This window comes from Sus scrofa, chromosome 3, assembly GCF_054392235.1.
Source record: "Sus scrofa isolate SSC_HxYL_T2T_F1_AM1 chromosome 3, Sscrofa_HxYL_maternal_Yorkshire_Landrace_v2.0, whole genome shotgun sequence".
NCBI classification, from domain to species: domain Eukaryota; kingdom Metazoa; phylum Chordata; class Mammalia; order Artiodactyla; family Suidae; genus Sus; species Sus scrofa.
The window spans coordinates 75,476,726-75,488,907 of NC_139385.1; the positions used below are offsets into that span (position 1 = coordinate 75,476,726).

General features: G+C 41.4%; 1 protein-coding gene across 12 annotated transcripts in view; it reads right to left on the bottom strand.

Moving 5' to 3' along the window:
* CTNNA2 (catenin alpha 2) overlaps positions 1–12,182 on the bottom strand; it is a 1,217,074-nt gene that overhangs the window by 103,621 nt on the left and 1,101,271 nt on the right. For all 12 annotated transcript variants that reach the window (XM_021088202.2, XM_021088201.2, XM_021088200.2 and 9 more), the window contains 3 exons: positions 11,161–11,253; positions 10,131–10,287; positions 2,105–2,305 (listed from right to left, as the gene is read on the bottom strand). In XM_021088202.2, coding sequence (XP_020943861.1) covers positions 2,105–2,305; positions 10,131–10,287; positions 11,161–11,253 — 451 coding nt within the window. The remainder of the gene's footprint in view (positions 1–2,104; positions 2,306–10,130; positions 10,288–11,160; positions 11,254–12,182) is intronic.

Sequence of the window (12,182 nt, forward strand, 5' to 3'; positions counted from 1 at the left end):
AGAATCAGGAAGGTGCCTTTAGTTAAGTACCCAGAATATTCAATCACTGCAAAGAAGGGCTGAGATGAGAATTTTAAGATCTGAAAATTAACAAAAAAGAGCAAAATTTTGATTAGCAAAAACAACCCAGGATGGATTGCTCTGTTTCATTGATTTTTTTTTTTTTCAGTTAAAAAAAAAAAAAAATCAACCAGGAGTATTATTTACATTTCAAGACTTCGGGTGAAAATTATGTTAAAATATTTCAATCATCTAAGTACACTGTCCTTGCCTTTATGTAGATTTTGACCCATCGGGTACCCCTCCTTCTGTTCATTAAAGCATCCCAAAGTACAATATGAAAAAATTCTAAAATGTCTTTTGAACATGCCTGAATTCTTTGGGTGCACAAAGTCACATGCAAATTGGCAATCTGCTCTGAATCTCATCTGCTCTGTGTCTCATCAACTCCCATCATCATTCCAACCAGTCATAAACCAGCATATGCTGGGAATTCTGTCTGAGTGGCCTCCACCCTTCTCTGGTACTCTTAACTAGTGTCAGATCCAAGGGAAATGTACCCACCTTTCAGACAGGCCACATGACGCTGAGACTTTGTAACAACATAGAGGTAATGGGCCAGGAACTGAGAGCTCCGACAATGTGAGAGGGTCCCCATTAAGGGTGAAAAAACAGCATTTAAATTGAAGCAGTAAAGTAAAATACATGTTTCTAATTCTTTCAAATGAGAAAAGAAATACTCTGTGGCTTGCATTGCATTTCTCTACTGAATGCAAAGGGCAAACCTAACTAGAGAGAAAATCAGTGCTGAATTCCAGCTACCTAAAACGTGGATATGTCGTATTATTATTGTTACTGTCATGATTTCTAATTCTAAGCCTTTGAAGATTCTCAAGAGCAACAATTCCTAGATATATTCTTTATAGTGTGATATTTGACTACTCCTTTTATATTTCAGAGAGAGCAACCAATGTCTAACTGTTGTTTTTCCTTGCTATTCTAGATGAACAAATATCTACAAAAGTCTTTGTCAGTAACCTTTTTCCTGAAGAAGGAAACATGTTTCTACTAACATGTCTTATCATGCAGAACTTGGAACACTGCTGTATCTGACCTTTCAGAGACACTCCTATTTTTTAAAAGCCTAGTGGGTTCCAAAGTCCATGTACAAGCCATAGAAAATTCTCATTGAAATTAAGCCGAGTTCCTTCTTTTGACCCATTCATGGCCCATTCATAACTCCATCCAACACAGAGTTAAATTATTTTTCCAGCCCTTTGTCTTCTCTTCTTCCCTAAACTTTCTACACTCATCACCCCATTTGCACAGTGCATGAAGAACTTTAGAAAGGGTAGGAAGCCAAGAGACACCAGTCAAGAGCAAAGACTACTAAAAATAGGACAGTCTTTGACTCTCCTAAGTTATGGGTGGTTGTGTTAACACAGTGGAAATAAGTCTTTTTTTTTTTTTTTCATCTCAGTGCACCAGAGAGTTATGACAGTCTCTCACAGTAACTGCGTCTCACCACAACCGTGACTCCCCAGGGGACCGCCACATGCCCTAGAGGAGAGCATGCAAGCCTTTGCTAGATGATCAGGGTGTGTATGGAAAGTCTAACCCTTTTCAGCAACCACCGCCTCCTCTGATTACTTCATATTCCTGGACTACCCAGAGCCTTCCCTTGGTTGTCCAGAGCCCTTCCTTAAGATCCTATCTTCTCAAGGGATAGAGGAGAAAGGCTTTTCTCGTTCAAGATTCCATATCCACGTATCCACGATTTTCTATCCTTGTGACCTTTTCCCAACCTCTTAACTGATTCAAAACTTCATTTTCACATCTATAATGGGAGATACTAAAAATCTGCCTACTTAATAAGGTCCTTGTGTGAATCCAACTACAGAGTACTATCTATGTACATGTAACACAATAAACTTATTCTGCTAAAGTGTTCCGATTCAAACTCAAAAAATAAAGCACACCCCTTTGATGATCAGGGGTAATTTAGAAGCAGAAAGACCTCTGGAAAACACTGACACAGATGTATTCAGGTACGGAAATTAATCATGGTGCTGACATTTTGGTCAAATCTAGAATCCGTGGTTACCTGTCTCAGAGAGTAATTTTGTAGCTTCCAGCACCTTCTCGGTATAAACACCAGCTTCATAGTTCTCCATCTCAGCATTGATGATGTGTATGACTCGAGCTGCCCGGCCCCTGATGGCCCCTGCTGTCCGGTCCAGAGTGTCCACATCCCCCTCTTGAAGGGCTATCACACACTTGTTCACATCCTCCAAGATATGATTCTCTATGGAGAGGACACAGACATATTAATATGATTTTACAGCCCTTCACACTGAACACTTAGTCTAAGAGAGATTCATTCACTCTCACAAGCCATTCGCTTTCACATCTCAATGCACATCTGGTAACATTGAAATGATATTTAAAGAACATAGTTTATATAAAATAATGGCTCTCAGCCAGAGGATTTGCAGCATCACAGAGACTGCTGGGTGTCACACCCAAGGTTTCTGATTCATGGGGTCTGGGGTTGAGCCTAAACAACTGCATTTCTACCAAGTTCCCAGGTGATGTTAATGCTGCTGGTGTGAGGACCACACGTTAAGAACCAACTTTAAAAAATCCCTTTCTTTGTTTCCATGATTTTTTTTTTCCCCTAACAAAACTATTTTATCCGTGTTTTACATACCCCATCCCAAAAATGCTACTGTACCCACCCATGCCCACCCAGACGCAACTCCCCCACTACCTAACCCCACACAACACCACCCTCCTCCTGGCCCTGGTGGTGCTGCCCTTCCTCCCTCCTCCCCCCATATCAGCCAGGATTGGTGCTGGGACAAGGAGGAGCCCCAAGGCATTGGAAGGCTAGCCCACTGCTCCCTACTGGCTGCAGTGCCACTTCCTCCTCCTCCCTGTGGCACATGGGTCACATCTTCTCTTTTTGGGCTGTGATTTGTGAAGCAGCACCAGAGCCAGGACTGGTCTTTGTTTGCATGATTAAGATTTACTGCACAAAAAGGTCTTTCCACAGTAGTTGTGATAGCAAACAGGAAGCCACCCTAACCAAATAGCAATGTTCCTAGACATGGCTAGATTCACACTTTGGGCTATGTCAGTTGGATCACGTTTTCTTTATTAAGGAAGTATTTAAGGGAAACTTTACTTTTATTTATTTATTTAGTTATTTATTTAGTCTTTTTGTCTTTTTAGGGCCGCACCTGCAGCATATGGAGGTTCCCAGGCTGGGGGTCTAATCAGAGCTGTATGTAGCTGCCAGCCTATTCCAGAGCCACAGCGACGCCAGATCTGAGCCTCATCTGCGACCTTACACCACAGCTCACAGCAATGCCAGATCCTTAACCCACTGAGCGAGGCCAGGGATTGAACCTGCAACCTCATAGTTCCTAGTTGGACTCCTTTCCGCTGAGCCATGATGGGACCTCTGAAGGGAAACTTTAAAGTGAACAAATATCAGGAGTTCCCATTGTGGCTCATCAGTAACAAACCTGACTAGCATCCATGAGGACACCTGTTCAATCCCTGGCTTTGCTAGTGGGTTAAGGATCCAGCGTTGCCATGAGCTGTGGTGTAGATCACAGACGAAGCTCGGATCCTGTGTTGCTGTGTCTGTGGCATAGGCCGGCAGCAGCAGCTCCAATTCCATCCCTAGTCTGGGGACTTCCATAAAAAAAAAAAAAAAATTAAACATAAATAAATAAATAAAATGAACAAATATCACCCCATCAATCTTCAAATGTCCAGGCATGCATAAGGGACAGGCAATGCGAAACTGATCCTGTGATGAGGATCAGAGTCCCCCACGATTGAAACTGAAATACAATCCCATTCGTGGCTGGTTCCCTCAGATTGAAATCAAGATCAGGGATCACTCTCCACCACTGTCCAAAGTAGAATACAAGCAGCAGGATGGGAGGCTTTCCTCTCCACTAGCCTAGAGAAAAGACACGATGTGACCCCTTATAGTTTTGTAAGTTTGTGACTTTGTATGTCCAGTGTGAGATCTATAATTAAGTCCCTTGAACATTCTTTAGAAACAGAATTCTAAGGAAATGTTGAAAACGTTTAGCACTCCAAGGAAAGAAAAGAACTTAAACTGAAAATACACACACACAATAGACAGAACACATTTGGAAGTAATCTGAATTAATCTGGTAACACTTAGGAAATTATAACTGCCAAATTTAATAAATAGTTAATAAAGGATTAAAACCAGTGATTATCTCCTTAAGTTCTAGAACTAGTTCTAATTTTAAAATTCCTAAAGACAGGGACAATGGGAGGGTACTCAGCAAAGCCCAGACTACCATGGATCTCTTCCACTTTCCTTAAACCAGTCACTTAGAAAACGCATGTTCTTACAGGACACTGGATAGAAAAATTGCAAAGGATAACAGATGTTTTATAAAGGAATACCCATTTTGACCTCCTACAATATAATTTCCTCATTTTACTTAAAAATTTCTGCTTTCTACATTCTCTAGTTCTTTAATTTCAAATAGAAATTAGAATCGAAATGTCAATGAAATGTTTAAATTTTAATATTTAGATAACTTACTCTGACAAGAAGGGGTACTTTCTGAATACTGATAGTTTCTTGAGTAAAACAGAAAATAGAGACTTAAAAGTTTTCATTTTTGGAGTTCCCACTGTGGCACAATGGCCTGATAGGGTGGCGTTTCTGCAGTGCCAGGATGCAGGTTCCATTTCTGGCCCAGCACAGTAGGTTAAAGCATCCGGTGTTGTCACAGGTGCAGCTTAGGTCACAACTGTGACTCAGGTCTCATCACTGGCCTGGGAATGCCATATGCCAATGGGGCGGCCAGAAAAGAAAAGAAGGAAAGAAAGAAAGCTTTTCATTTTGATTAAGGAACTTCTGAAAACCACCTCTTGATGAGATCTGGACTGGATCATACAAACTCACTTAAAAGGACACCTGAGGAAAAAAGGGTTTACTCAAATAAAACTTGACACGGGTTTTTAAGCACAAAGTTTGATCCTCTTACTGTCCAGCTGGATTCCTCCAAACAATTAAAAATATGCCCTTGGCCCTGAAAGTGAGTAACTGAGGTCTTCATGTCAAAAACAAGGTATCAAGAGACCATCGTCTTTGCATAACAAAGTACAAGAATAGGCATAGCTACCATTTTTTCTGTGCATAGTTTAAAGATGCGATTTTTAATGCAAAACAAAGGAAACTGTTAATCACATTAGATACTAATGCCCTTGGAATTAACAAAACGTAAATGTTAAGAAGGCTATTCATGACCTAATATCTTAAAATGAAATGATGGTTTTTGAGGGGGTTTGTGTGTGTGTGTGTGTGCGTGTCTTTTTGTCTTGTCGTTTTAGGGCTGCATCCATGATGGAGGTTCCCAGGCCAGGGATTGAACCTGTGCCAAAGCAGTGACAACAAACTACCACAGTGACAATGCCAAATCCTTAACACTAGGCCACCAAGGAACTTCCTGAATAAAGAGTTTACTAATTTACAGTTTACTGACTCAGTTTTCTTTTAATTTTATTAGTACAAAGTTGTGCTAACTATGGAAAAGTAAATCATTTGACTCAGTTTTCTGAATGAATGCTTTGTTTAAGCAGGCAGACAGTTTACCCCATTTACAAAGAAAAAAGAATCACAGTTCCCTCATGATAGTAGTTACATTGGCGGATAGTATTTATGTAAAAAACACAATGATAAAGACTGTTTTTAAATAGATTTGCATTTTATTAACCCAAGTGCAAAATAATGTACTTGCAAAAGAGTTATCTTTGATCTTGTTGACATCTTATTTGATCAAAAAACCACATCTGGTTTATATATGGATTCCTGGACCCCTTGTAACAACTCCTCCACTCCTAGTCCCTACACCCTCAGGTCTGGGGCCCAAAGATTTGGAAGCGGTCTGGTCTAGTGAAAAAGGGCAGTAAATTATTTGAAAGCAGAATCCACACTTGATTTCTATTTTCATACCTGACAATACCTTACACACAGCAGGCGACCAAAGAAGAAATCCTGAATAAAGATATACATTGAAGAGGGACAACTGATTATATATTTTTTATCCTATTTTATATTTATATATAATATATTTTTAATATATTGTATATATTAAAATCCAGGAATTTTTCAAGAGAAAGAATTCATTAAGTAAGGAGATAGAGGAATAGTATTCCAACTAGAAAATAACATAGAAGAGAAAATAATAATAAAAAGCACATATATTCCAGAGATGGTTCCATTGTTGAGATAAACCCTTTAGGTACCTCACATGTTATACCCAGATGCGAAGCATGCTATTTAACCATCATCAAACATTTGACTACAGCTTAATTTGTAATAAACTTCCTTGAATCTCTGCAACTTCACTATTTCAGAAAAGATGTAATTTTGTTTAAAAATCGATGACAAAAAACACAAACACAAACACAAAAACAAACAAAAATAACATTAGGAGTTCCCGTCGTGGTGCAGTGGAAATGAATCCAACTAGGAACCATGAGGTTGCAGGTTCGATCCCTGGCTTCGCTCAGTGGGTTAAGGATCTGGTGTTGCCATGAACTGTGGTGTAGGCTGGCAGCAACAGCTCCAATTAGACCCCTAGCCTGGGAACCTCCATATGCCATGAGTGTGGCTCTAAAAAGAAAAAAAAAAATCAATAATGATTATTTTGAGCTTTCAGAGTTCACTATGTGAATTTTTTAATGAAACAAACTCAAGACCTGGGAGTCAAAAAAAAAGAAAAAGAAAAAAAAAAAGAAAAGAAAGAAAGAAAAGAAAAAGAGGAAAAGGCAAACAAAACAAAGCAAAACTTTTACACATTATGAGATGGAGTTAATAGCTTTTACAGATCTTAGATGCCTGCTATTTTGTGAGCCAAAACCAAGAATTAAACTGTCACATGGTTAATGCCAAGACGCTCATTTTAAGACACTATTAAAAATTGTAGTTTTTGCCCAGTGGGAAAAGTTTAAGTGTTCTAACATAGTCATTTCACTTTTTTATGAGCCCGGACCACATCCGAAAATTGGTTTTGCTTCTGTAATGTTAATAGCTAGCATCATTGCTCCCAAAACTTGTTGCATTTCATAGGGACAAATTAAGCGCTCAGACACACAAGTTCATGGAGCGTGAAAAAAAAGAAAGAAAAAAGGAAGAAAAAAACACAAAACCATCCTTTAAAAAAAAAAAAAAAAAGACCTTTGTTTTTGTTTTCAAAATAGAGTTTCCTGCCAGAATAGATATTCCCTTAAGAAGAAACTGATACATAAAATGTCATTAATGTCATTCCAAATATCTCCTGGGCCAAACTTGCAATTTACTGATGCAAATGTTTTGGCTCCAGCTCGGTGAGGAGATGAGAAGTAGTTTCCCCAACTATCAGGCTGTATCCACAGTCTACCAGCAGGACAGAGTGGGCTGTGTCATTATTTGTCAAGCCCATCTGTGGAAAGGTGCCTGCCGCCTCCGATTGTCAAGTCCAAAGGCATGCTCCAGCAGGTCCTGCCAAGGCTGGCTCCCTGACAGCGCCTGTTCATTTTCCTGTCATGGCATGCCACGGCACTTGTACCACTGGGGCTGGACTGCACAGTGTTATCAGCAAAAGCCAAAGCCTCTTCTTGTTGCCGGTAATAATGAGATGCACAAAGGAATGGCAGGGAAAAAGGTAGCAGAGAGGCAGGCCCGGTGGAAGAAAATTAAGAAAAGCTTGGCACTATTGAAACAGCCTGAGATAAGACTTCCTCACCTTGCTGTTCTCTACCCTCAGAAATTCTTGTACATGCATTTAAAGAAAAGGATAAGTTGGGGAAGTTTTAAGTTCTGAAATGATTCCTATTTGAAAAAGGTAGTATATGGATATTTTCTACTCATTTGTAGATGGAAAGGGAGCAGAGTAAGATTTCCAGGGGCTAAGATTGCTGTGTGAGATCTGAGGCTGATTGGAGGGTTCCCCTCCCTTTTCTGGGTGCCCCTCTTGTCATCCTAGCAATCACAGACTAGATACTAGAAAGATGCTCAGTCCTGGGAGCCATCCTTCGGTTTCCCACCACTCAAATCCCCAACATGCCTATCCAAACAATTTCTAAGCACCTAAAAGAGATGTGTCTCTTGGATACCTTTTATATTGTTAGGACTCTGCATGCATCCAGGAAGCAAAAATCCCAGGAATGGCAACATATTGACTTCCTTATCAGCCACCCCCTAGATATGGGTGTGTTTAAATGAATAGCTGCTTTGACAAGTCATCAAAAACAAAGCACCTTGGAGTTCCCATCATGGCTCAGTGGTTATGGAATCCAACTAGGAAACATGAGGTTTCGGGTTCGATCCCTGGCTTTACTCAGTGGGTTAAGGATCCAGCATTGCTGTGAGCTACAGTGCAGGTCACAGATGCAGTTTGGATCTCGCATTGCTGTGGCTGTGGTGTGGGCCGACAGCTGCAATTCCCATTCGACCCCCCCAGCCGGGGAACTTCCATATGCTGCTGGTTCGGCCTGAAAAGGAAAACAAAACAAAATGAAACAAAGACCCCCAAACAAACAATAAGCACCTTGGGAATGAAGAACAAGACAGGTCTCTGAAAGGGATGAAAGAGTGGAATGAAGGTGGGGGGAGTGGAGCAGGGAAAGTTGGGAGCATTAAAGCAAATTCCCTTCTATCTTGATTTATAGCTATTTAGGCTCTGGATAAAGGATAATCTGGATTTTAATTTCGTTTCTGAAAAGTTACCTACCCTCTCAGTGACTTACTTTTCTCAAGGAAAGACTTACTACAGTGATACCTACCTGACAGAATTTTGGTGAGAAGGCAAATAGAAAGTCTGGCAAATTATAGACACCAATCATGTGTTTGCTCATTTTCTCCATCTACCCTGTCTTGCCCTCCATGATTTCAAAGCTGGCTTTTCCATCATCCTGCAGATCTACAAAGTCAACTATGCTGCTCTCGGACAAGCTTTAAACACAAGCCCTCAGTGGGAATTCGTTGTTTCTTTGTGAAAGGAAAGATGGCAGCTAGAGAAGAGTTGCTAAATACCCTAAGCCTCTCTTAGAAATCCCTCCCACCCTGTTGCAGTCAGAGGCCCTGTCTGCCTGGATCCCACCGGTGGTGCTGCCACCCTTCCCTCTCAGACCTCAGTAGGTCCTGGTCAAGGCGAGGGCACACCTGAGTTGGTAGGTGTATGTTCCCTACCCCTGTGGGTAGAGTCAACACCTTATCACTTTGAATTTTCAAGGGTCACTTGGTTATTTTAATGCCTTGCAAAGCAGGGGAGGTTTTCAGGAACCTCTTCCCTCACTGCCCCCAGAGACTCATCTAGGTAAATGTGTTGGGCCAAATGTGTTTGGTCAACTGTGTCTTGAAAAAAGCCCCTTTGGCTGTCTGGTAGCCCAATTTTGAAACAGCATTGATGAGCCCCGGTAAAGGTCAAATTGACTCCAGGGTTATTCAGATGCACTAACATCCTTTGATCTGACTTCATTTATAAAGAAGAAAGCTACAATTTCCAGTGGTGATGAGTTCTATTTGCTTTCTCTCACTTCCTTCCACAACCTCATGGACAAGGGCTCAAAGCCTCACCAGCCCCAAGTCCCTCCTAATGGGTCCACGCTATGCCTAACATTTCTTCCTAACTTATCACAAACCTGGGTAATGTCACTTATTGGGGAAAAAGCCCTTCACACACAGCCAAATTGGAATAATAGGCTGCTTTTTTGATTTTTAAACATAGTCTCACATCTAGTACCCTTTTTTGGATGGGTGATACAGTTGCATCAAAGGCCACCCTATTTTTAAAAATCTTAAGAACTAAAAGGGAACCTATGTCTACTTAAATAATCTGTTAAGGTGTCTGACATCTTGATCAGAAAGTTGTATTCCCCCCACCAATGCTTCGACTTGGCGTCTTGAAATAATGTGCACAGCAGAGAATTTTCAAGAGGGTGTTACAATCACATTTGCAGAGATGATTGAAAGCTCAAAGGGCCAAGGAGAGCACTTGAAATGTGGACCCATGACATTTGCAAGATGCTCATCTCCTCTTGTTCTCCTCCTTCAGCTGCCTTGTAAGGGGCCCGTCTGTGATTACCTGAGACAGAAAGGAAGTCATCCACGGAGGTGATGTCATCCACAGCCTCTGTCAGCACTCGCACCTGCTTTTCCCACTGGTCTTTGAAGACATCCATATTGTCCTGAGCAACTTTGCTTTGTGGCCGGGCAGCCAGGGTGAGAGCGGCATTGATGACCTAGTTAGAAACAATCCAGGGACATAGTGACCACCTTCTTCAAAAGAGGAACAAACAGCTCAAAGACCATGTTGAAACCCCAGACTCTACCACTTCTACAGATAAGTGGCTTCTCTGTGTTCACAAGAACAAGCAAAACATGAGAGATAGAAGTAGTTTATTAACTACTATTAGTTTTTGTATGCTCTTCTTCTTTATTTAAAATCTATCAGTTTCAGGTTTCAAAAAGTGTTACTGGACAAATATTGTATAGCACAGATGTGGCAAAAATATAACTCTTGCTCTATATGTGCAAGCATATAATTTAGGGGTTGGGGCAAGGTAAACAGATGGAGAATGTATTTATTTACTTAAAAAAAATTTTTTTTTTTGTCTTTTCTAGGGCTGCTCCTACAGTATATGGAAGTTCCCAGGCTAGGGGTCTAATTGGAGCTGTAGCCCCGGCCTATACCACAGCCACAGCAACACCAGATCCGAGCCGCATCTGCGACCAATACCACAGCTCACGGCAACACCGGATCCTTAACCCACTGAGCAAGGCCAGGGATTGAACCCGCAACCTCATGATTCCCAGTTGGATTCATTTCCACTGCACCACGACAGGAACTCCCCAGATGGAGAATTTAAATGACAGTCCGAAAGAAACAGAAGAAAGTCAACAGGAATGGAAAAGACAATCATTGCCACAGTAATTCTAAAGAGCCTAGAGGAGTTAGCAGGTCTTTTTGAGAAAGGCAGAACTTGACCCTTGAGTGATGGGCAGCGCTTTCTACTGAGAGGACAGAGGGAAAGGCTAGGGAAGAAGTGACTTGAGGGCTGGTGTGCAGAAGATCCGAAACATCAGGCTTTTGAAACAAAGTGAATGAGGCTTACCTGGGGACACAGGCTGTCAATCTGGGTGGCTGCCATCCGGACTAATTTCACCCCTTCCTCATTGTTGGAGATGGAACAGGCCAAATTGGCAACCTGTATCGAAGAGGATTTGAGTGAAAATCATGTTGGGGCCAAGGGAAAATGTATCTGGGTCCACTTGCACCTTCTCTGGAGAGTTCTACATCCAGGACAATCCTTTCACAAATGGGATAAGGGGGCCCTTCTGTATTAAACAAAATAATACTAGGACTTATGAGAGCAGGCATTTCTGCCAGAAGTGCAAGGCGTTAATAACAAATCAGGAATTCCCGTTATTGCTCAGCAGGTTAAGAACTCAACATGGTGTCTGTGAGGATTTAGGTTCAATCCCTGACCTCGCTCAGTGGGTTGAGGATCCAGCATTGCCACAAGCTGCAGTGTAGGTCACAGATGTGGCTCAAATCTGGTGTTGTGGTGTCCATGACATAGGCTGGCAGTTGTAGCTCCAGTTTGACCCTGAACCCAGGAGCTTCCATATGCCTCGGATGAGGGGAAAAAAAAAATGGATTGTTAAGCACACACAATAATGCATTTTATGCATTCTAAGTGGGTTGTTCTGATCTTTTTTCAACTCTGGGCTTCCCTGATCCACCCAGACTCTCATTTGAACCCCCTAAGAGTCATCACTGATTGAAGAACACTATGTTTTTGGCCACATCAGTACTAAACTCTGACCAGTGAGAGTGGTCAAAGGCAATGCTTTGGATTTAAAAGACTTCTAGCAAACTGAAAATTAGAGTCTGCTACCCCACAGAACCCAAGATTTTCCTGTCACAGCCTATCAGGAAGATACTAGTTCACCACCAGTCAACCCAAATGCTTTCAGGAGGCTGGCATATCTGAGAAATGTGTAGAAAACACACTTGATGTAACCCAGCCATCACTGGGGGAGTATACAGCACAAAAGAACATGCAGGTCTAGTATAAAGGCATTCAAATTTGATTTTTTAAAACACGCTATAGCAGCCAAAACATCTGAACTA